This window comes from Bombina bombina, chromosome 6, assembly GCF_027579735.1.
Source record: "Bombina bombina isolate aBomBom1 chromosome 6, aBomBom1.pri, whole genome shotgun sequence".
Lineage (NCBI taxonomy): Eukaryota > Metazoa > Chordata > Amphibia > Anura > Bombinatoridae > Bombina > Bombina bombina.
The window spans coordinates 719,050,732-719,075,971 of record NC_069504.1 but is presented as its reverse complement, the minus strand read 5'-3'; the positions used below and the strand labels follow the sequence as shown (position 1 = coordinate 719,075,971).

Below are 25,240 nucleotides of genomic sequence, written 5' to 3'. Positions count from 1 at the left end.
GCCCCACGTTAGCTTAGCGGGTCATCTTGTTGTCACTCTGTTATACCAAGCAAGTCGTCCATCTCATCATGTGTAGCCGCATTCATTCAGCTCATGTTATATGTTAAAACTCCTGTGTTATTTAGGAATGAGACATCATTTTCCTTAGTGAATCATCCATATCTGATCCATATTTGATACAGTTGCTCACAGTGGGGGCATAATCCAGGTTGAGTGAAATATAATAGAGGTTAAAAACAATAGTTCCCATCTTGCACACAATAGGACATTGCATGTGTCACCAGAGGGAGCCCTAATATTTGAGGTAGTAGGTTTTGATGTGTAGATAATGAGCCATTAAAAGTCAGACTGCTGGTGTCTATTTTGATGCTAGATGCACAAACGTCTTAGCCAATAAAATGACCAATATCCAATTTCTTTCCAATGCCATGGAGAGGCCACAGATCTATTCAATTACTAGTGGCAATTCAACTCCTGGCCACCAGGTGGAGGCAAAGAACTCCCACTTCCCATAAACACCCAATCATTCTTTGCCTTGTACATCAGGTGGATGTGCGAAGATGGTGTTATGGGGCTATGCTGTGTCCATGTAATCCTCTTTAGTAAGAGTAATTGTGGCTTTTAGCAGTTGGAAGATGGCAAGGTAGTCCTTGCTTACCTTCCAACATTTATGCTATCCCTATATAGAAAACCAGGGTTGGTTTTTCTTTCCTCATGAGTTCATCTGTCAGAGGTTGTCTGAGTCTGGCATACCTGAGACGCTGCTCCAAAGGTAAGTGCTTTTATTACTTTTAGGTGAGAAGGCACAATCACTTTGGGGGAGGGTAATTCCTTCTTTCTCAAAAAGGAGTCTGAATATAGTTATAGATCTCTTCATTGTTGGGATTTATTTTATGGGCAGTAGGTACAGGGTTCTGTGCTGCGAAAGACCCCCCCCCCCCCCCCGACTCAAAGCTATTTCTAGGGGCTGTAACCCTGGAATCCCAGGTTAGATACTGGGCTAGAGTAAGTTACTTTACCGGTCTTAAAGGGCATCAGATTATATGAGTCAGTATTTGTCGGAAAAAAACTTTATTAAGGAAAGCATATAGGGAGGTATCTGTACTGGGTTTTTGAACCCATATGTGTGTGTGTGTGTAATTGTGTTGGCACAAGTGACACATACTTTATTGTTATGGGCATTAAGACATCTCCATAATGTTAATGATCGCATATGGTATATATACGCAGCTGCTAATTCTCTTCCCTTCATGCATAGATGTAAAGCGCTTGAGATCAGGTTTTTATAGTGTGGGATGTTTTTTCTACTATTTAATTTGCTCTTATTTGTCATGCTGTGACTATTAGAGGGAGAGCTGTACTCATCTTATATGGTGAATAGCATTTTGCATCTTTTGGAACAAGGCTTCTAGCTGCCAGTGTAACCCTTATTGTACTTGTCTGTGGAGTACCATAAGGGGACTATAACGTATAGAGCGGCTTAGTCAGCGCGTTGTGGAGCGGGAGTCCGTTGTTTGAAAGTGGCGTGGCCTATGCTACAGTGTAAGGGTCTAACTGTGTGACGTTTACAATAAATAATCTGCATTCATATCTTTATTGTAATTGGTAATACTTAAGTTTCCAGTTCTATTCTTATGTGTTTGTCTACATGGGTGTGATATGTCTGTGATTTCCCCATAGTTTAACTCTGGTTTCTATGGTTGACTGTTAGACCTCCACTTGGCTAAGAAACTTTATTCTTCCTAATTAGGGTCTAACTGTGTGTCTTTTACAATGACCAATATCTCTATATTTTCAGGTAATTTGGTTTTGTTATTTAATATTTGTATCTCTCATTTCTTGGCCTTTGGTGTTATTTCATCTATCTACTTATACCTCAGATTCTTATCTCTGACGTTCATAATGACGTGTAATGTAACTCTGAGTCCTCTGAGAGCTATAAATTGACATGTAAATCTTGGGGGCTTTCCCGACAGCTGGCATGCCTGGCTACAAAGCATCTCATTTCATAGAACTCTCATAATGTAGAGATTCCCAGTGCTTTTGCGACAGTATCCTCTATAATCTTAATATATCTAATTATCCTAAGTGGGAGAGGTCTCTCTACTTTTGTAGAGTTCTATTAAGACAGAATCAGGCTGTCAACTAGTGATTTCTGTATTTGCTGCTTCACCCCATTAGGGGATCGCAGTGTGTTATTACAGTATTTTAAACAGAGTGTTTAAGATATTAGAACTCCTATATGATTCATTTTATATTTATATATTGTTATATATACTTGTCCCTCCTTAAGAGAAAACCTATAGATCGGTCTGTCGCATATAGTTTTGCTCTTGCAACTTCTATTGTTTGATGTAATTTGCATGTTTATCTTAGTGATTTTATGGTCACTAATATTTATATCTTATCCCGATGAGATCTTAAAGGGACACTCAAGTCAAAATTAAACTTCATGATTAAGATACAGCATGCAATTTTAAACAACTTTCCAATTTACTTCTATTAACAAAATGTGCACAGTCTTTTTATATTTAGACTTTTTGAGTCACCAACTCTTACTGAGCATGTGCAAGAATTCAAAGCATATACGTATTTGCATTTGTGATTGGCTGATGACTGTCAGATGATACAGGGGGAGTGGAAATAGACATAACTGCAATTTATTTAACAAAAATCTACTACTCATTTGAAGTTCAGACTAAGTGCTATTGCATTGTCTTCTTATCATGAATTTGTTGATTATGCAAATCTACAGTGTTGACTGGTCCTTTAAGGTCTGTCTGTTTCAGTTCCTATCTCTATTATTTACAACCTCTATTATCTTAGTCATCTGATGTCACTATTGAGATAAAACAATTTAATCTATGTTATGTATATGTGTAGAATAATCTATCTCTGTCAGAGGGAATTGAGTTAGATCAAGGATTTTTCAAGTATGGTCCTCTATAGATTAGATTTATTCCCAGTGACAGGAGCGGCTTTCTGATATTTAAGACTATCTCCCTCTGGCTGTTCAGGGCTTGTTTTCCAATTAACTGAATCCTTTCTGCCCTATATTAGCTCTAAGGGGCTCTACAGTTGGTTCAGGAGGGTCAAGTCAGGAATTTGCCTTTTTTGGACAAGCTCTTCTAATTTGTAGCCCTACCTTTCGGACTAGCCTCTACCCCTGAAATCCTTACGATGGTTCTAGGGGCTTTCTGGCAGTTGCCAGATCCCAGGGAATTGCGGTGTCTCCGTACTTGGACGATATCTTGGTTCAGGTGCCATATGGATTCTCTGCTGTCCATTCTACGCTCTCTCGGGTGGAAGGTGACTCTGGAAAAGAGTTTCCTTGGTGCCAAATACCAAGGTATGGTTTTTGGGGACGATCATAGATTCGATCTCCATGTAGCTTTTCTTGATGGAGGTCAGAAAATCCAGGCTTCTTACTGCTTGTCTTTCTCTTCAGTCCTCTGTCCGTCCATCAGTGGCTCTGTGTATGGAAGTAATTGGTCTAATGGTGGCTTCCATGGCATTATTCCTTTTGCTCATTTCCATCTGAGACCTCTGCAGTTATGCATGCTCAGACAATGGAACGGAGACCACTTCTTTTAGAGGATAGTCCTAGATGACCAGTCAAGAGACTCTCTGTCCTGGTGGATACTCCAAGGACCATCTGTCCCAGGACACATGCTTCCTGAGACTATCTTGGGAGATTGTGACCTTGGATGCCAGCTTTTCTGACTGGGGAACAGTTTGGGGTTCCTTAAGAACTTAGGGACTTTGGACCAAGGAGGAGTCTTCCCTCTCAATAAATATCCTAGAGTTGAGAGCTATCTCCAATGCCTGATAGCTTTGCCTCCATTGAGTTTGGTCCAATTGATCAGATTCCAATCAGACAACATTTCTTCGGGGGCGTATATCAACCACCAGTGAGGATCTCAGAGCTTCTTAGCTATGGAAGAGGCGTTTTGGGTTCTTCAGTGGACGGAGTCTCAATATTGCCATATATTGGCTATCCACACCCAATGGGTGGACATCTGGGAAGCGGATTATCTAGCCAGGCAATCTTTTCATCCAGGGGAGTAGGCACTTCTTCCAGAAGTGTTCTCAATGATATTCCTCAGGTGGGGAGTTCCGAAAGTTGGATCTGATGGCGTCTCGTCTAAACACCAATCTTCTAAAATACGGGTCAAGATCTGGAGATCTGCAAGGAGCTCTGGCCGACGCTCTGGCGGTTCCTTGGGACTTTGGTCTCATTTATCTGTTTCCTCAGTTTGCCTTTTTCCTCGGGTGATTGCTCGTATCTATCTGGAGCGGGCATCAGTGATTCTCATCACCCCAGCTTGGCCTAGCAGAATTTGGTTTGCGAATCTGGTAAAGATGTTGTCCTTTCCCCCTTGTAAGTTTCCTCTGAGGAAGGACCTTTTACTTTTGGGTCCTTGCCTACTTCCAAACCTAGTGTCAAAACGTGGTTTAGAAAGGAGCGCCAAATCTTGGCGAGGTCTGGTGCGGTATAGGTGTGAAAATATGGTATTCTGTCTGAAAAAATGTATAGCGCTATAGCTCAGCTACAATTATGGTAGTTGTGCTGTATAGATGTGTAGGTTTTGATATCTAGATATAAGATCTAAGAGTGGCACAGTTGATACATAAAAGCATTTAATACATATTAAACATATAAAACAAGGGTGTCGTTTAAAATATATTTTAGCAGAACGGCAAGAAATAATGTGTAAAAACACATAAATATCTATAAAAATCTATAAAAACACGCGTGTTTTGCTTTCTAGCTGTATGTATAATGTCTCATAAAGTTCGTCTCATATATAGTTGTGTTGGCATAAATCAGAAAATGATAAACAATAAAAAATAATAAAAAACAATGAAAAGTAAATAATGTCCAATAATCCCTTCTCAAAGTTAAGAGATATATAAAAAAAGGGTAAGTAGTGTCCAAAAATCCCTTCTCAAAGTTAAGAGATATAAATAGATTTTCACATGTGTATCCAAAAAATAAACTGTCCAAATTTAAGTGTTGTCCAAAAACGTGGTATAAATGAATAGTGCAAATCCAGCAGATTCAAAAGTTCTATTAAAAAAGCTTTGCAAAAAACATTTCAAAGAAACATTTCAAAGAAACATTTGAAAAACATCAAAATGAAGGTAGATGAAAAAAGGTTCTATCAAAATATGGTGACAAAGAATAATTCGTGAAGTCAATCCAAAATAGTGATAAAGATAAGTCCAAAAAAGATGTAAAATATCCAAAAGATAAAAAACAAAAAATAAATGATTAGTATGTGCACAAACTAGTGAGAGTGATCCCAAAAAGGGGGCTTATGTGGAGGGGTTATGTTTCCATGTAGAAAAATTATTTGCTGTATAAAAAGTAAAAATAAAAATAAAAATAAGCAAAAATACAAAAATATAAATAAAAATAATCCTAGGGAATCTTCAAACCCCAGCAGCAGCTGCACACTTCCTGTGCAGCTGCTGCTGGGGTTTGAAGATTCCCTAGGATTATTTTTATTTATATTTTTGTATTTTTGCTTATTTTTATTTTTACTTTTTATACAGCAAATAACCTAGATTCTCTGAAGCTGACTGCTTGGAGATTGATCGCCTAGTCTTGTCTAGAGTAGGTTTTTAAGATAAGGTTTTGATACCATGCTTCAGGCTTATAAGCCGGTAACTCGCAAGATTTGCTATAAGGTGTTGTGTAAATACCTTTTTTGGTGCAAATCTAAAGGTTTACCTTGTTTAGTCTCCCACAATGGCTTAGTGGTAAATTTTGCTGACTTGAAGGTTGAGAGTTCAATTCCAGCTATGGCTATGTGTTCTTCACACAAACATTTAAATTTGATATTTGTTACAGTATCAAACCAAATTTGTACAAAAGTTAAAAACAAATGTACAGTGTTGTATGACGCCTATATTACATATACAGGTCCTACATTCACATAATGCTTACATAAATACTGAAAGATCATAATCCTTGTTTAACCCTTTTGGTACTACTGTTCCTAATTTGTTGATTCACCAAACTTGCCTTTATTTTAAAAGCCTTTCTCTATTCATGCTATTCCTGGGGGGCTGTACACGTACTATTATCTGCCACCTCAGTTGGCTAATTTGGTGACCCTGTTCTAAGAAATGACTGGAGAGGGGGCCTCACGATTGTTGCATCTGATGTTAGATTGATGCTGGCTCATTCTATCCCTGACTTTACGTGTCGTCTCCCCTATGTAAACAAGGGAGCACGGACACTTAATTAAATAAACCACATATATGGTAATAACCATTAATCCTAAACGTTTTTCCTTCATGTGGGTGATAGAAATGTTCTCCCTTTATAATGGAATTACAGCTCATGCAATTAAGGCAGGGATAGCTACCTGTTTTCTTAGTACTAAGATAAGTTTGCCTTTTATTTTTATGGGGCCTATGTCTGTCTTTACCAAATGGTCCCTCAGATTCTTTACTCTTCTATGAACCATCAGAGGGGGAGATTTGAATATTTCAATACCCTCATTACATTTACTCAATATGTGCCAGTGTTTGCGAATAATCCCTGAGATCTGATTACTCATTGGATTATATTGGGACACAAAAAACATCCTCTCTCTTGCCCTTTGGGTTTACCTCTCGGTGCATGTTTTTTTAGTATCTCTTCCTTATGTTGAGATACTAAGGTCTCTGGGTACCCTCTCTCCACAATTTTTTTGGACAGAAATGTCACTGTTTCCTCACTGTAATCAACAGTGAATTCCAACCCGGCCATAGAAGTATTTAATTCATAGACAAACTCAAAAGGGATCCACTGTCACCCTACCATATGACCATATGCCAAAAATGTCATCTATGTACCGGCACCATATTTGACGAAATTTTTATTCTCATAGATTACCTTTTCCTCTAATTCATTCATGAAGAGATTGGCATATGATGGGGTGATATTGGATCCCATGGCCGTAGACCAGTCTTCCTGAAAGATAAAGAAATTCTAATATAGTATTAGACTGAGTAACTCTCAAATAAACCCCCCTTGTGGAGTCTCATGCTTGATGGAAGTGTATAGACTCTTAACGTCCATAGTAAATAAATAAATTTGTCACTTGGTAACTCTAAAGATTTGGCCTTACCAATAAAATGTCCAGTATCTTTGACATATGAGGACATTTTAACTAGTTCTGGTTGTAGTATTTAGTCTATGTATTTGGAGATATTAGTGTATACTGATTCAACACAAGACACAATGGGTCTACTGGGGGGGAACTGGATTTTTGGAACCGTGTAGTATCTGGGAGTGCATGGTGTATTGTTATAGGTATTTAGAAATATATTTTTTTAATCAATGATACCCCTATCTCTTGCCCTTCAAAATAGAGGTGGATGGCTGTCTAATTTTTTATACGTTTTTTTATCTTGAAGTTGTTCAAGTATTTCGCCTATATAATACGACTTATCCATTACCACAAGGGCCCCTCCCTTATCCGTCCCCTTTAATACAATCTCAGATTTTCCTATTCTTTTAGTTTTTTAATATCATTATCCATAATCTACTAGTTGGACAAAAGTGTGCATACTATGGTTATTAATCGTAGGGTTAAACATACTTTTTCATCGTTCATCGTTTTCATGTTCATCGTGTCCTACTGACGTGCCTGCTGGTGATTGGGCTTTCGCCTATCTCTCCAGCCAAAGTGATTCCAGTTTCCATAGTTACCCATGCGCCACTTGTAAACCTTGCCTTGTTTTTAGCCATCCTCATCTCTTGTGAACTTGGTACATTTTCTTTGTTTGATTTCTTGCTATTGTAAATTGATTTGTTCCTCTATATTCTTTTCCAATTGCTCAAATTCTTCCGGAGTCATCGATTTAGACAACTCTTTTTTGTCTCCCTTGATCTTTTCCTCCTGCAGCTCCATTTCTTTCAGCAGTGTCTCGACCGTCAGCACCATGATATCGTAAGAGCACTCGTTAATGATTGCATCAAACTTGTCACAGCAATCTTGGTTATCCTTTAGCAATGTAGGACAAGTGCTCATACGTAATCCCCTCAGGATCCTCCTTACCCGATAATATTCGGATACTGTATCTAATGGGGGAGTAGGCAGTCTCCCTTTGTCTTCACGTGCACCGATATATTGTTTTAGTGCTGTACCCATTGAACTCTTTAAAGAAAGAATGGCCAACCACAGATGTTCAATTAGGGAGGCAATCAAAAAGGGAGAGTCAGACCTACCAGTGGCCTGTCACTTTGCTACTCACAGATACAAACTGTTAAGTCTTCGGACAATAGTGATTGATCACATTCCTCCCCAAAGAAGAGGTGGGGACCGTGCTAGAATGTTACTCCAACTGGAGTCCAGTTGGATTTATATGTTGGATACAGTGACCCCTAAGGGACTTAATGTAAAATTGGATTTTGATCCTTTCAGAAGTTTGTGCATCTAGCATCAAAATAGAAACTAGCAGTCTGACTTTTAATGTATCATTATCTACGCATCAAAACCTCCTGCCTCAAATATTAGGGCTCCCTCTGGTGACACATGCAATATCCTATTGTGTGCAATTTGGGAACTATTGTTTTTAATCTCTATTATATCTCATTTAACTTGGGTTATGCCCCCACTGTGAGTAACTGTATCAAATGTGGATCAAATATGGATGATTCACTGATGAAAATTATGTCTCATTCCTAAATAACACAGAAGTTACATATAACATGAGCTGAATGAATGTGGCTACACATGATGAGATGGACAACTTGCTTCGTATAACAGAGTGACAACAAGATGACCCACTAAGATAACATGGGGCACATACATGGAGATTAGTTTCCCACAGAGGAGGATGTATCAGGATATATCCAGTTGTGTGTATTATCTGACCGCTGATTGTCCTAATACTGACAGATCATCCTAAAATGTGTTATTGATGCTGACGGCATATGGGCATGCTCATTTAGCGGCCGAGTAAATATGCTAATTAGCCATGTGGTTCTTCAATCTAATCACGCATTGGCTTGGCTGACCACTGACGATATCCAATGGAAATCAAATGAGACACCCACCCTGAAGTGGGGCGTGTTTTTCATATTGTGCACGCAGGGCATCTTCCAGTAACGTGTTTGTGGACAGGTGCTTCTAATCAATTGCTCACATAGGTAGGGGTATATAAGGTTGAATGCTTTCACTTTTAAACAGACTTCCTTTGGGACATCATGTTGGTGATGTTTCCACTCTAAGAACTGGGGACATATGATAAAGATGCCAGTTGGGCATCGAACCGTCATGCTTTCTCCCTCTTTATATCGTTTTGATAAATAAGTTATTTTTTATGGAAATCCAGAGTGCATTCTTTTATTGCAATACCACATATTTGAATTATAGACTTTGCACCCTGGCTGCTGCTATTTGAGTTGGATACTGGGAGTGCAGATCATTTTGGAAACCTATATATATATATATAAATATATATATATGTGTTGCAGGTAAATTAAGAAATTGAATAATCCTAGCATTACACTGACATTACCCAAGCGGCTGTGGTAGCATGATAAATCTTCTCAGAGTGTATCGAATCACTGCATCAAACATATATACAATGCACTGTAATTCACACATCTTCACTATCTTTTTTGCCTCCGCTTGGGAGGTTCACTTGGGGTGGATGCCAAAGGATTGGCGGGGTGCCTTCCTTGAACCCCCCAGGCAGAGGCAAAAAAAAATAGTGTAGATGGGGGAATAACATTACATCTGGCTTTACCCACAGCCACTTAATGTCAGGTTTACCCGGGTAATCCAAGGAATTACCTGGCTTTCTGACTACCCGTAGCCTCTCACATGGCTCACTTTTTTGTTTTCTTTTTTGTTATTAAAGGGATAGGGAAGTCAAAATTAAACTTGCATGATTCAGATAGAGCGTGTCATTTTAAGACACTTAAAATCACTTCTATATTCAAATGTGCTTTGTTCTCTTAGGCTTAGATTTGGAGTTTGGCGGTAGCCGTGAAAACCAGCGTTAGAGGCTCCTAACGCTGGTTTTAGGCTACCTCCGGTATTTGGAGTCACTCAAAAAAGGGTCTAATGCTCACTTTTCAGCCGCGACTTTTCCATACCGCAGATCCCCTTACGTCAATTGCGTATCCTATCTTTTCAATGGGATTTTTCTAACTCCGGTATTTAGAGTCGTGTCTGAAGTGAGCGTTAGAATTCTAACGACAAAACTCCAGCCGCAGAAAAAAGTCAGTAGTTAAGAGCTTTCTGGGCTAACGCCGGTTCATAAAGCTCTTAACTACTGTGCTCTAAAGTACACTAACACCCATAAACTACCTATGTACCCCTAAACCGAGGTCCCCCCACATCGGCGCCACTCGATTAAAATTTTTTAACCCCTAATCTGCCGACCGCCACCTACGTTATACTTATGTACCCCTAATCTGCTTCCCCTAACACCGCCGACCCTATATTATATTTATTAACCCTTAACCTGCCCCCACAACGTCGCCGCCAGCTACCTACAATAATTAACCCCTAATCTGCCGACCGCAAAGCGCCGCTACTTAAGTTATCCTTATGTACCCCTAATCTGCTGCCCCTAACACCGCCGACCCCTATATTATATTTATTAACCCCTAATCTGCCCCCTCAACGTCGCCTCCACCTGCCTACACTTATTAACCCCTAATCTGCCGAGCAGACCGCACCGCTACTATAATAAAGTTATTAACCCCTAATCCGCCTCACTAACCCTATAATAAATAGTATTAACCCCTAATCTGCCCTCCCTAACATCGCAGACACCTAACTTCAATTATTAACCCCTAATCTGCCGACCGGAGCTCACCGCTATTCTAATAAATGTATTAACCCCTAAAGCTAAGTCTAACCCTAACACTAACACCCCCCTAACTTAAATATAATTTAAATCTAACGAAATTAATTAACTCTTATTAAATAAATTATTCCTATTTAAAGCTAAATACTTACCTGTAAAATAAATCCTAATATAGCTACAATATAAATTATAATTATATTATAGCTATTTTAGGATTAATATTTATTTTACAGGTAACTTTGTATTTATTTTAACCAGGTACAATAGCTATTAAATAGTTAAGAACTATTTAATAGCTAAAATAGTTAAAATAATTACAAAATTACCTGTAAAATAAATCCTAACCTAAGTTACAATTAAACCTAACACTATACTATCATTAAATTAATTAAATAAAATACCTACAATTAAACCTAACACTACACTATCAATACATTAATTAAATACAATACCTACAAATAACTACAATGAAATAAACTAACTAAAGTACAAAAAATAAAAAAGAACTAAGTTACAAAAAATAAAAAAATATTTACAAACATAAGAAAAATATTACAACAATTTTAAACTAATTACACCTACTCTAAGCCCCCTAATAAAATAACAAAGACCCCCAAAATAAAAAATGCCCTACCCTATTCTAAATTACTAAAGTTCAAAGCTCTTTTACCTTACCAGCCCTGAACAGGGCCCTTTGCGGGGCATGCCCCAAGAAGTTCAGCTCTTTTGCCTGTAAAAAAAAACATACAATACCCCCCCCCAACATTACAACCCACCACCCACATACCCCTAATCTAACCCAAACCCCCCTTAAATAAACCTAACACTAAGCCCCTGAAGATCATCCTACCTTGTCTTCACCTCACCGGGTATCACCGATCGGTCCTGGCTCCAAAATCTTCATCCAACCCAAGCGGGGGCTGGCGATCCATCATCCGGTGGCTGAAGAGGTCCAGAAGAGGCTCCAAAGTCTTCATCCTATCCGGGAAGAAGAGTAGATCCGGACCGGCAACCATCATCTTCCAAGCGGCATCTTCTATCTTCATCCGATGAGGACCGGCTCCATCCTGAAGACCTCCACCGCGGACCCATCTTCATCCGGCGACGTCCAACTGAAGAATGACGGTTCCTTTAAGGGACGTCATCCAAGATGGCGTCCCTCGAATTCATATTGGCTGATAGGATTCTATCAGCCAATCGGAATTAAGGTAGGAATATTCTGATTGGCTGATGGAATCAGCCAATCAGAATCAAGTTCAATCCGATTGGCTGATCCAATCAGCCAATCAGATTGAGCTTGCATTCTATTGGCTGATCGGAACAGCCAATAGAATGCAAGCTCAATCTGATTGGCTGATTGGATCAGCCAACCGGATTGAACTTGATTCTGATTGGCTGATTCCATCAGCCAATCAGAATATTCCTACCTTAATTCCGATTGGCTGATAGAATCCTATCAGCCAATCGGAATTTGAGGGACGCCATCTTGGATGACGTCCCTTAAAGGAACCGTCATTCTTCAGTTGGACGTCGCCGGATGAAGATGGGTCCGCGGTGGAGGTCTTCAGGATGGAGCTGGTCCTCATCGGATGAAGATAGAAGATGCCGCTTGGAAGATGATGGTTGCCGGTCCGGATCTACTCTTCTCCCCGGATAGGATGAAGACTTTGGAGCCTCTTCTGGACCTCTTCAGCCACCGGATGATGGATCGCCAGCCCCCGCTTGGGTTGGATGAAGATTTTGGAGCCAGGACCGATCGGTGATACCCGGTGAGGTGAAGACAAGGTAGGATGATCTTCAGGGGCTTAGTGTTAGGTTTATTTAAGGGGGGTTTGGGTTAGATTAGGGGTATGTGGGTGGTGGGTTGTAATGTTGGGGGGGGTATTGTATGTTTTTTTTACAGGCAAAAGAGCTGAATTCTTTGGGGCATGCCCCGCAAAGGGCCCTGTTCAGGGCTGGTAAGGTAAAAGAGCTTTGAACTTTAGTAATTTAGAATAGGGTAGGGCATTTTTTATTTTGGGGGGCTTTGTTATTTTATTAGGGGGCTTAGAGTAGGTGTAATTAGTTTAAAATTGTTGTAAGATTTTCCTTATGTTTGTAAATATTTTTTTATTTTTTGTAACTTAGTTCTTTTTTATTTTTTGTACTTTAGTTAGTTTATTTCATTGTAGTTATTTGTAGATATTGTATTTAATTAATGTATTGATAGTGTAGTGTTAGGTTTAATTGTAGGTAATTGTAGATATTTTATTTAATTAATTTAATGATAGTGTAGTGTTAGGTTTAAATGTAACTTAGGTTAGGATTTATTTTACAGGTAATTTTGTAATTATTTTAACTATTTTAGCTATTAAATAGTTCTTAAATATTTAATAGCTATTGTACCTGGTTAAAATAATTACAAAGTTACCTGTAAAATAAATATTAATCCTAAAATAGCTATAATATAATTATAATTTATAGTGTAGCTATATTAGGATTTATTTTACAGGTAAGTATTTAGCTTTAAATAGGAATAATTTATTTAATAAGAGATAATTAATTTCGTTAGATGTAAATTATATTTAACTTAGGGGGGTGTTAGTGTTAGGGTTAGACTTAGCTTTAGGGGTTAATACATTTATTAGAATAGCGGTGAGCTCCAGTCGGCAGATTAGGGGTTAATAATTGAAGTTAGGTGTCGGCGATGTTAGGGAGGGCAGATTAGGGGTTAATACTATTTATTATAGGGTTAGTGAGGCGGATTAGGGGTTAGCGCTCAGGTCCGGTCGGCAGATTGGGAGTTAATAAGTGTAGGCAGGTGGAGACGACGTTGTGGGGGGCAGATTAGAGGTTAATAAATATAATATAGGGGTCGGCGGTGTTAGGGGCAGCAGATTAGGGGTACATAGGGATAATGTAAGTAGCGGCGGTTTACGGAGCGGCAGATTAGGGGTTAATAATAATATGCAGGGGTCAGCGATAGCGGAGGCGGCAGATTAGGGGTTAATAAGTGTAAGGTTAGGGGTGTTTAGACTCGGGGTACATGTTAGAGTGTTAGGTGCAGACGTAGGAAGTGTTTCCCCATAGCAAACAATGGGGCTGCGTTAGGAGCTGAACGCGGCTTTTTTGCAGGTGCAGCTCAAACAGCCCCATTGTTTCCTATGGGGGAATCGTGCACGAGCACGTTTTTGAGGCTGGCCGCGTCTGTAAGCAACTCTGGTATCAAGAGTTGAAGTTGCGTTAAATATGCTCTACGCTCCTTTTTTGGAGCCTAACGCAGCCTTTATGTGGACTCTCAATACCAGAGTTATTTTTATGGTGCCGGCAGAAAAAAGCCAGCGTTAGCTACGCGGGTCCTTACCGACAAAACTCTAAATCTAGCCGTTAGTATCCCTTGTTAAAAATGAATACGCACATATCATACACTAGTGGGAGCTGCTGCTAATTGGTGCCTGCACACATTTGTCTCTTGTGATTGGCTAAATAGATATTTTCAGCTTCCTGTCAGTAGTGCAGTGTGGTTCCTTAAAGGGACATTAAACACTTTGAGATGGTAATATAAAATGATAAATTGTATATAATAAAACAACTCTGCAATATACTTTTATTATTTACTTTGTCCTCTTTGCCTGTAATTCCATTCTGAAATTGTGAGCTTTTCAGTTCCTGTTAGAAATGGAAGTGCAGAACACTGTTAAATCCAGCACAACCATTGGCTGCACACTCTAGTGACCTATGTATAAATGTCTCTAATTGGCCACAGCAGAGAAGGTAACACAAGTTACAACATGGCAGCTCCCAGTGTTTTATAGACACTAAAACTTTACACTTGTCACTTTTTAAACAACTAATGAAACTATAAAAATACATCTACATGTTAGTCATGGACTAATCTTTTCTTTGAATGCATCATTCTATCTAGCATGTATTTAGTGTTTAATGTCCCTTTAAGCAATAGATAACAAGAGAATAAAGCAAATTTGATAATAGAAAAAAATTGGAAAGTTGTTTAAAATTGTCTGTTCTATCTGAATCATAAAAGAAAATGTTGGGGTTTACTATCCCTTTAACACTGATAACTAATATTATTGCTAGAAAATGAAAACACAAATTTAAAGGCAGAAATTTGTTGTTGTTTTTTTAAAAAAAATGCTTTATTTGTACATGATTTATATTGTTGTCTGGTTTGTGTTTTTCATTGGTTTTTATTATTGAAATGTACTAAACAGATCTTAGAACTACAAATTTCACTGGAACTTGGAACTTGAATATAGCTTGTCGTCTATCCGGAACATTTATAAACATTTTAGCCTCGTACTGGCAAATCAGGAGTTCTAACAAGTAAAGTATTACTTGTGGTATCTATACAATGTTACATGTAATCTGGGTTATTTGTCCCCAGCATATTTAAAATCACTTCTTTTTTCAAATGTTTCAAATTGGCCTCTTGGCATCCATTGTTGAAAATGAATATGCAAATATCCTAATCTAGTGGGAGCTAGCTGGTGATTGGTACCTGCACACATTGGTCCCTTGTGATTGGCTAACTAGATGTGTTCATCTAGCTGTCTGTAGTTCAATACTGTTCCTTCAGCAAATGATAACAAGAGAGTGAAGCATATTTGATAATAAAAGAACATTTTAAAGTTGTTTAAAAATGTATGTTCTATCCAAATCGTGAAGTAAATATTTGGAGTTTCCTGTCCCTTTAAGGATTTGCAGGTGCATACAACCATAATAAAATAAATATTTTTTAAAAAATCTGATGCTGTATTTAGGGGAAAAAAGTCTCAGTAGTTTAGCACCTTGCGCTGAGCATGGATATATTGATAATTCTCAGTAGCGTACAGTCAGCGTAAGCCGTTAGGTGGTCTAAAGCCAAGTCCGTTTTTAAAATGGAATAAAGAATTACACAGGTATTTAAAAAAGAGGTGGCAAAGCCAACTGGAAAAAACAAACAATGTCAAATTTGCTTATGGGGACAAAATTACTATACCAATTAAACAGGTAGACAAATAAACTCAGATCAATAAGTCAAATAGTTAATGAAACCTATATATTTATTTATAGGGAACGATCTCTCAAGATGCGATAAAATGTAAGAATACAATATATCATAAAATAGTACTAGTATAAGGATAAAATAAAAATAATGTACACGGATAAAAATCGAATAAAAGGTCCACACTGGGATCAGCCCAAAAGGACAATTATAAGCCAGGAAGAATACAATATATTCTAGAAGAGTTCCTATAAAATATATCATCAGAGAATAAAGGAAATATACAATTCGGATAATGTGTCAAAACACCTCAATTAAATGACAGTTAATGTGAACTATGCGAAATATTACAAATCAGAAAAAATACAGAAATAATAATATAGAAAATAATAATGATATAAATAAAGAATCGATAAGGGGTTACCTTGGGTATAATTAGCCCAATATAGATATAAGTAGTGAAGGTCTGAGGATCTAAGTGTGTCTAAGGAGCTAAAGGGCTATGGATCATATAGCCAATAAATATACAGAATATTATACTCAATGAAAAAAAACAGTGAAATAAATAAGTGTTAATTAAAAGCAGTGGGAAAATGTGTGAATGGTGTTGAACACAATAGTGTATGATATATAGCACTAAACCAATAAACAAAATGACCAATATAACAAATTGGCTTATGGCCACTAAAAGAGTGCCGGCACACTTAAAAAATAAAAAAATAAAATAACTAAAAAAAGAGATCTCTAAAAATTAGTAAGTATAAACGTCCATGGGCCAACACTTGTGGTCCTAATGATATTTAACGAATTAGAACCATAAGTGTTGGCCCATGGACGTTTATACTTACTAATTTTTAGAGATCTCTTTTTTTAGTTGTTTTAGTTTTTAAGTGTGCCGGCACTCTTTTAGTGGCCTTAAGCCAATTTGTTATACAGGTATACCTCACTTTACAGCGCTTCACTTTACAGCGATTCGCTAATACAGCGCTTTGTGGAGCTGAAGTTCAACCTCCAAGATTTTGAAACAGTGCTGTAAATCATTGTGAGATTGTGAGAAAAGTGACTGGCACCATTTTGTTATGCTTAGTTCATTCTGTTTACAGCATTACAGTGCAATCTGTGTCTCAGTGCTATTGTCTGGCAAATTTTACTACAGCAATTGTCACTATTTTACAGGTACAGTATTTATTGAATACTAATTGAATACTTGCTGTGCTAGTGTTAAACTAAACGTAGCACTATTGCACCCCTAATATATGTTAGTTCAAACATGTTTTTAAGATTTTAAACACTGAAAAGAAAGCTAAAACTGTCTTGTTTCACTTTAAGGCGGTTTTCACTTTACAGCGGGGCTACGGTCCCTAACCCGCTGTATGAGCGGGGTATACCTGTATTGGTCATTTTGTTGATTGGTTTAGTGCTATACATCATACACTATTGTGTTCAACACCATTCACACATTTTTATCAAAGTATTGTCGTCGTATTATGTTTTTGCATTTTTTGTGATTCTTGTGTTTTTATGCATATTAATTTTTTTAATTTCTTTACACCCATTTTCCCACTGCTAATAATTAACACTTATTTATTTCGCTGTTTTTTCATTGAGTATAATATTCTGTATATTTATTGGCTATATGATCCATAGCCCTTTAGCTCCTTAGACACACTTAGATCCTCAAACCTTCACTACTTATGTCTATATTGGTCTAATTATACCCAAGGTAACCCCGTATCGATTCTTTATTTATATCATTATTATTTTCTATATTATTATTTCTGTATTTTTTTCTGATTTTTAATATTTTGCATAATTCACATTTTTCAACCTTTTTTTTTCTCTATTGATTTCTATGGGGAATGCAAACATGCGAGCATGCAATCATTTAAGTTAGGATTTTTGTGCTATTCGGAGTTCCCGCTTGCGCAAAATATGTTTTTTAAAATTGTAACATGAACGCAACACGACTAGCGTAAAAAGCTTAATTCTAGCAAAGTTTTCCGCGCCACTTGTAATCTAGCCCTTAGAATATTATATGAAAAAACATCACTTAGCTGTCTTGCAAGCAACAATACTTATTTTAGTTAAAATACCATTTACACTGACCTGAAACCTTTTTTTTTAAATTCATTTCTTTATTTTTAGTTAGGTATAGATTGTAAAAAAAATATCCAATTTCTTTATACTCGTGAATTCTTTATACTCGTGGATTGTTTAGTAACTTAACCCTAATATAGAATTTCAACTTAGTTTCATCTCACAAACAGCATAAGCCTGGTCATAGGTACAATGTACATCATTCCACTCTCCAGAGGTCCAAACATGAGCGCAGTCTTCATTACTGCTATAATCATTTGGTTCTCCTTTCTTCCAAAACCTGAAAAAAAAGAGACTACATAAAATTGAATAAAATAAAAGACAGTAATGAAAAACCCATTGACAGGGAAAGGAGTAAACATGTGCATTACTTTAGCTAACAAAACATCAATATGAGCAGAACGCTAGGAGCATAAGCATTGACTACGGTTCTGGGATGGTTCACAATATTGGGCTCCATTTATTAAGCAGCTGATGCTGCTTCTTAAACTGTCCAAAAAAGAGAGAAGAAAGTTTAATTGGCTTAACTAGCAATCTTTCCTAATAAGACAGCATATGATGTCGGCATTCAGTGATGTCTGGTGGACATGATATGCTGCAGCGTATCAGGTCTGCCAGACATTAATAAATCGACCACATCGATAAATGCCGACAGCCTATTTATCATTGCACCAGCAGTTCTTGTGAACTGCTGGTGCAATGCTCCCCCCTGCAGATTTGTGGCCTCTATCAGGGGGTGTCAATCAACCCGATCGTATTTGATCGGGTTGATTTCTGTCCGCGGCCTCAGAGTGGCTGCGGACAGAGTGGCCTCAGGCAGACTTCTGTTTCCAGGCGAGCCTGAAGGCTCGATGGAACAAGGGGCATCAAGCTCCATTCGGAGCTTGATAATTCTGCCCCTTAGTCTGAAATTCAAGTGAATAGCAGATTTTTTTTTCTGACAAATTGCAAAGTTATGTCTAGTTCCACTCCTCCTGTATTATGTGACAGTCATCAGCCAATCACAAATGCATATACGTATATTCTGTGCATTCTTGCACATGCGTAATTGGAGCTGGTGACTCAAAGGTGTAAATATAAAAAGACATATGCTCTTATATAACCTTTAGCTAAAAACATATTGCTGATAACTTCTACTTCACCAAGAAAATCCTGTGTCCTCGAGCAATTACGTTTGGCCCTCTGAAATTGCCCAAAGGGAATATTCTGTATCCATTTAGCATGGTGCCCACTACGGGCATGTATATACCCATTTGTGTCTTAGTGTATGTTCCACCATTCTCCTGGGCAATCTCTAGGTCCAAAAACATATGTTTTCCTTATTATAATCCATCGTAAAGTGGAGGTTCAACAAATTCATATTGGCATATTTAAAAAAATCATTCAATAGGTACATTTCTCCTTGCCAGATAATGAGTACATCATCTATATAGCGGTACCACTTGATGTTATGACTTTAGTATGGGTTCTCTGTGTTTTATATATACATATCCTCCCACCACCCCATGTAGAGGTTCGCAAAGTTTGGGGTGAACTTTGTACCCATTGCGGTACCAGTCTTCCATAGATAATACTTGTTTTGATACATAAAATAATTCCTCATTAGTATAAATCTAATAGACTCTTCTAAAAACCAAATTTGATTGCTATTTATAAAGCCACATTTTTCTAGGAAATATTTTACTACTGTGATTCCCAAATCATGGGGTATGGATGTATACAATGAACTCACGTCCATTGTGACCTATACATAATTATCCTGCCATACAGTATCTTTTAAAAGTTCCAGAATATGTGGGGTATTACGAACATAGGATCTCAAAACCGGAACTAAAGTTTTAAGGATATGATCAACATATTCCAACAGTTTTGTAGTTAATCCACCTATTCCCGATACTATTGGTCTCCCCGGGGGTTCTGTAGCCCCTTGTGTACCTTTGGGAAGTGATAGAAAATCGGTAATACTGGGTTAAACACTTCCAGATATTTAAATTCAATATTATTTAGTACCCCCCTCTCTCTTCCTTCACAAATCAAACTCTTATATTACTCTAAGAAGGTTTGCACCGGATTCCTATCCAAAACACTGTACATCTTTATATCCTTCAATAATCTTAGTGCTTCTGCTATGTACTCATGCCTATCCTGCACTGCAATGCCTCCTCCCTTATCGGCACTGAGAATAACTATAGATTTATCATCTTCCAGGGTTTTTAATGCTCTTTTTTCCTCAATACTTAAATTTCGCAAGGTGACATTTACTTTCTTGTCATTCTCACATAATAATTTAATATCCTGTTCATGTGCCTGAAAGACTGGTATAAAAGCCCCTTTTGACTGGGTGGGATAAAATATTGACTTCTTTTTAAGTTAGGTATGATTTATTGGGATATCTCTAGCTTCTTCCTCTAAATATTGTAGGGCGTTCAAAATCCCCTCATCATCCAAGGGCTCACAGACCCCATTTTCAGATGCTAAATCCTCTAAAATATTCAGTGATTCGTCTAGATTGATAACCTGTTCCCTTATGTTGGGATTTTCCCTATTAAAGGGCCATGATACTAAAATGTTTAAACACTTGAAAGTGATGCAGCATAGCTGTAAAAAGCTGACTAGAAAATATCACCTGAACATCTCCATGTAAAAAAGAAAGATATTTTTACTTCAAAAGTTCCTCAGTAGCCACCTCCCATTGTAAAGAACTTCTAAGCACCAAATCAGTATGTCTGTCCCTGGACAGCTAAGGGATTGAGCCTTGTGCACTCTCATGTTATTTACCTATTCAGTTTAAGGAAGTTTACTATGAAATCTCACGAGAGTTGAGTGAAATCTCATGAGATCACAGTAAAAGAGTTCATGACCTCAGCACTGTTGATGCTGATTGGCTGCAGTTCATTTCTTCATTTTTTTTTTTTTTTTACCTGCAGCTGGGCAGCAGCTGAATTATAACTTTTTACACAGAACTTACTCTGCTGAGCTGAGGAAATTGTGAGGTAAAATATCTTCCTTTTTTACATAGAGATGCTCAGGTGATATTTTCCTGTCAGCTTTTTACAGTTATACTTCATCAGTTTCAAGTGATTTAGCATATGAGTATTATGTCCCTTTAAGTTTAAAATGTCTTACCAGAGTAAGTTTTCTAACAAGTTTTTTGGTGTTTATGTAAAGTTCAAACATTTGGATAAGAATAACAAAAGTTTTGGAAATGCAGAAAATGAGTCTGCCTATAAAATCAGGGATCTCTTGAACTGTAAAACGAATTATGTTTATATAATTATTGGGTGGGTTTTATTTTTTAGTTTAGGGTCTGGGCAGTAAAAGAGCTAAATAGGCAATGCCCATACAAATGCCCTTTTCAGGGCAATGGGTAGCTTAGTTTTTTTTAGAATGAGTTTTTTTACAGGTAAAAGAGCTGATATCTTTGGGGCAATGCCCCACAAAAGGTGCTTTTAAGGGCCATTGGTAGTTTATTGTAGGCTAGGGTTTTTTTTTTATTTTGGGTGGGCTTTTTTATTTTGATAGGGCTATTAGATTAGGTGTAATTCTTTTTTATTTTGGATAATTTCGTTTTTATTTTTTGGTGTTTGTTATTTTTTGTAACTTAGTATTTTTTTGTAATTAGATCGTTTGTAATTTTTAGAGTAGTGCTAGGATTTTTTAATGTGTAGTTTAGTTTTGTTTAATTGGTAGTTAGTTTAATTTTAGTTTAATAATTATATTAGTTTAATTGTTAGTTTAAATTTACGGGTAGACTACGATTCTTGCATTATGAGCTGTGCGGTGCTAACCTGCAGTTTTTTCTCACCGCTCACTTACCTACAGCGCTGGTATTACAGGTTTTTACAAACCAAGCGTTAAAAGGCAAAAAGTGAGCGTAGAGCAAAATTGTGCTCCATTACCGCACTCCAATACCAGCGCTACTTAAGTCAGCGGTGAGCTGGTTATACGTGCTCGTGCACGATTTCCCCATAGACATCAATGGGGAGAGCCGGCTGAGAAAAAGTCTAACACCTGCCAAAAAGCAGTGTAAAACTCAGTAACACAGCCCCATTGATTCCTATGGGGAAACACATTTAATGTTTACACCTAACACCCTAACATGAACCCCGAGTCTAAACACCCCTAATCTTACACTTATTAACCCCTAATCTGCCACCCCCGACATCGCCGACACCTACATTATACTTATTAACCCCTAATCTGCCGCTCCGGACATCGCTGCCACCTACATTATACTTATCAACCCCTAATCTGCTGCCCCCAACATCGCCGACACCTACATTATATTTATTAACCCCTAATCTCCCGCCCCCAATGTTGCTGCAACCTACCTACACTTATTAACCCCTAATCTGCCGCCCCCAGCGTCGCCGCCACTATATTAAATGTATTATCCCCTAAATCTAAGTCTAACCCTAACACCCCCTAACTTAAATATAATTTAAATAAATCTAAATAAAATTCCTATCATTACCTAAATTATTCCTATTTAAAATGAAATACTTACCTGCAAAATAAACCCTAAGCTAGCTACAATATAACTAATAGGGTTTATTTTTATTTTACAGGCAAGTTTGTATTTATTTTAACTAGGTAGAATAGTTACTAAATAGCTATTAACTATTTAATAACTACCTAGCTAAACTAAATACAAATTTACCTGTAAAATAAAACCTAACCTATGTTATAATAACACCTAACACTACACTACACTTAAATCAATTCCCTACATTAAATACAATTAAATAAATTAAATTAAATTAGCTAAATCACAAAAAACCTCCACTAAATTACAGAAAATAAAAAACAAATTACAGATCTTTAAGCTAATTACACCTAATGTAAGAGCCCTATAAAAATAAAAAAGCCCCCCCAAAATAAAACCCCCCTAGCCTAAACTAAACTACCAATAGCCCTTAAAAGGGCCTTTTGCGGGGCATTGCCCCCCAAAAATCAGCTCTTTTACCTGTAAAAAAAAATTCAAACAACCCCCCCTACAGTAAAACCCACCACCCACACAACCAACCCCCCAAATAAAAGCCTAACTAAAAAAACCTAAGCTCCCCATTGCCCTTAAAAGGACATTTAGCTCTATTGCTGCCCAAAGCCCTAACCTAAAAAATAAACCCACCCAATACACCCTTAAAAAATCCTAACACTAACCCCCGAAGATTCACTTACCGGGAAAAGTCTTCATCCAAGGGGCAAGATGTCCTCAACAAAGCCGGCAGAAGTGGTCCTCCAGACGGGCAGAAGTGGTCCTCCAGACGGGCAGAAGTCTTCATCCAGACGGCATCTTCTATCTTCATCCTTCCGACGCGGAGCGGCTCCATCTTCAAGACATCTGGAGCGGAGCATCCTCTTCAATCGACGGCTTCTTCGGAATGAATGTTTCTTTAAGTGACGTCATCCAAGATGGCGTTCCTTAGATTCTGATTGGCTGATAGAATTCTATCAGCCAATCGGAATTAAGGTAGAAAAAATCCTATTGGCTGATGCAATCAGCCAATAGGATAGAGCTGGCATTCTATTGGCTGTTCCAATCAGCCAATAGAATGCGAGCTCAATCCTATTGACTGATTGGATCAGCCAATAGGATTGAAGTTCAATCCTATTGACTGATTGCATCAGCCAATAGGATATTTTCTACCTTAATTCCGATTGGCTGATAGAATTCTATCAGCCAATCGGAATCTAAGGGACTCTATCTTGGATGACGTCACTTAAAGACATATTCATTCCGAAGAAGCCGTCGTTTGAAGAGGATGCTCCGCGCCGGATGTCTTGAAGATGGAGCCGCTCTGTGTCGGAAGGATGAAGATAGAAGATGCCGTCTGGATGAAGACTTCTGCCTGTCTGGAGGACCACTTCTGCCCGTCTGGAGGACCACTTCTGCCGGCTTCGATGAGGACATCTTTCCACTTGGATGAAGACTTATCCCGGTAAGTGAATCTTCGGGGGTTAGTGTTAGGATTTTTTAAGGGTGTATTGGGTGGGTTTATTTTTTAGGTTAGGGCTTTGGGCAGCAATAGAGCTAAATGCCCTTTTAAGGGCAATGGGGAGCTTAGGTTTTTTTAGTTAGGCTTTTATTTGGGGGGTTGGTTGTGTGGGTGGTGGGTTTTACTGTTGGGGGGTTGTTTGTATAAATAAATAAATTTAGAATAGTGGCGGCGACATTGGGGATGGCAGATTAGGGGTTAATAAATGTAGGTAGGTGTCGGCGATGTTGGGGGCAGCAGATTAGGGGTTAATAAATATAATGTAGGTTGTGGCGATGTCCGGAGCGGAAGATTAGGGGTTAATAAGTATAATGTAGATGGCGGCGATGTTAGGGGCGGCAGATTAGGGGTTAATAATATTTAACTAGTGCTTCCGAGGCGGGAGTGCGGCGGTTTAGGGGTTAATATGTTTATTCTAGTGGCGGCGATGTCCGGAGCGGCAGATTAGTGGTTAAAAATTGTATTTTAGTGTTTGCAATGCGGGAGGGCCTCGGTTTAGGGGTTAATAGGTAGTTTATGGGTGTTAGTGTACTTTTTAGCACTTTAGTTATGAGTTTTATGCTACAGCGTTGTAGTGTAAAACTTGTAACTACTGACTTTAAAATGCGTTAGTGATCTTGTCGGTATAGGCTGTACCGCTCCCTTTTTGGCCTCCCAGGACAAACTCGTAATACCAGCGCTATGGAAGTCCCATAGAAAAAAGGTTTTACGAAATTTACATAAGTCAGTTTGCGTTAAGGCCAAAAAAGTGTGTGGTACACCTATACCTGCAAGACTCGTAATACCAGCGGGCATAAAAAAAGCAGCGTTAGGACCTGTTAACGCTGCTTTTTTACCTTACCACAAAACTCGTAATCTAGGCGTTAGTTTTTTTTAATTTGACAGGTACGTTTTAATTTAATTTAAGATAGGGAAATTGTAATTTTAATATAAAGTTAGGGGGGCATTTAGTTAGGGGGGCATTCAGGTTTAGCGGTTACTATTTTAAACTAGTTTTTTTTCGTTGTGGGGTGCTTTCGGTTTAGGGGTTAATAGTTGAATTAATATATTTCGTTGTGGGGGGCTTTCGGTTTAGGGGTTAAAAGGTTTATTACAGTGGCGGCGGTGAAGGCCTTAATAACTTTAGTATAGTGGGGGTGATGTGGGCGGATGGCAGATTAGGGGTTAATAATATTTAAATAGTGTTTTTGCAATGCGGGAGTGCAGCGGTTTAGGGGTTAATATGTTAATTATAGTGGTGACGATATAGGCGATGTCGGGAGCAGAAGATTAGGGTTTAAAAACTTTAAAATAGTGTTTGCGATGTGGGAGGGCCTCGGTTTAGGGGTTAATAGGT

The 25,240-nt window shown here is 38.0% G+C and overlaps 1 protein-coding gene across 4 annotated transcripts in view; it reads right to left on the bottom strand.

Moving 5' to 3' along the window:
- Window positions 1-25,240, bottom strand: part of LOC128663538 (F-box/LRR-repeat protein 12) — a 495,942-nt gene that overhangs the window by 108,286 nt on the left and 362,416 nt on the right. Inside the window, exon 13 of one of the 4 annotated variants that reach the window (XM_053717915.1) lies at window positions 17,601-18,185. The exons of the other annotated variants lie outside the window; for them this stretch is intronic. Coding sequence (XP_053573890.1) covers window positions 18,050-18,185 — 136 coding nt within the window. The 3' untranslated portion in view covers window positions 17,601-18,049. Of the gene's footprint in view, window positions 1-17,600; window positions 18,186-25,240 lie in introns of those variants that run through there. 4 annotated transcript variants of the gene reach the window in all.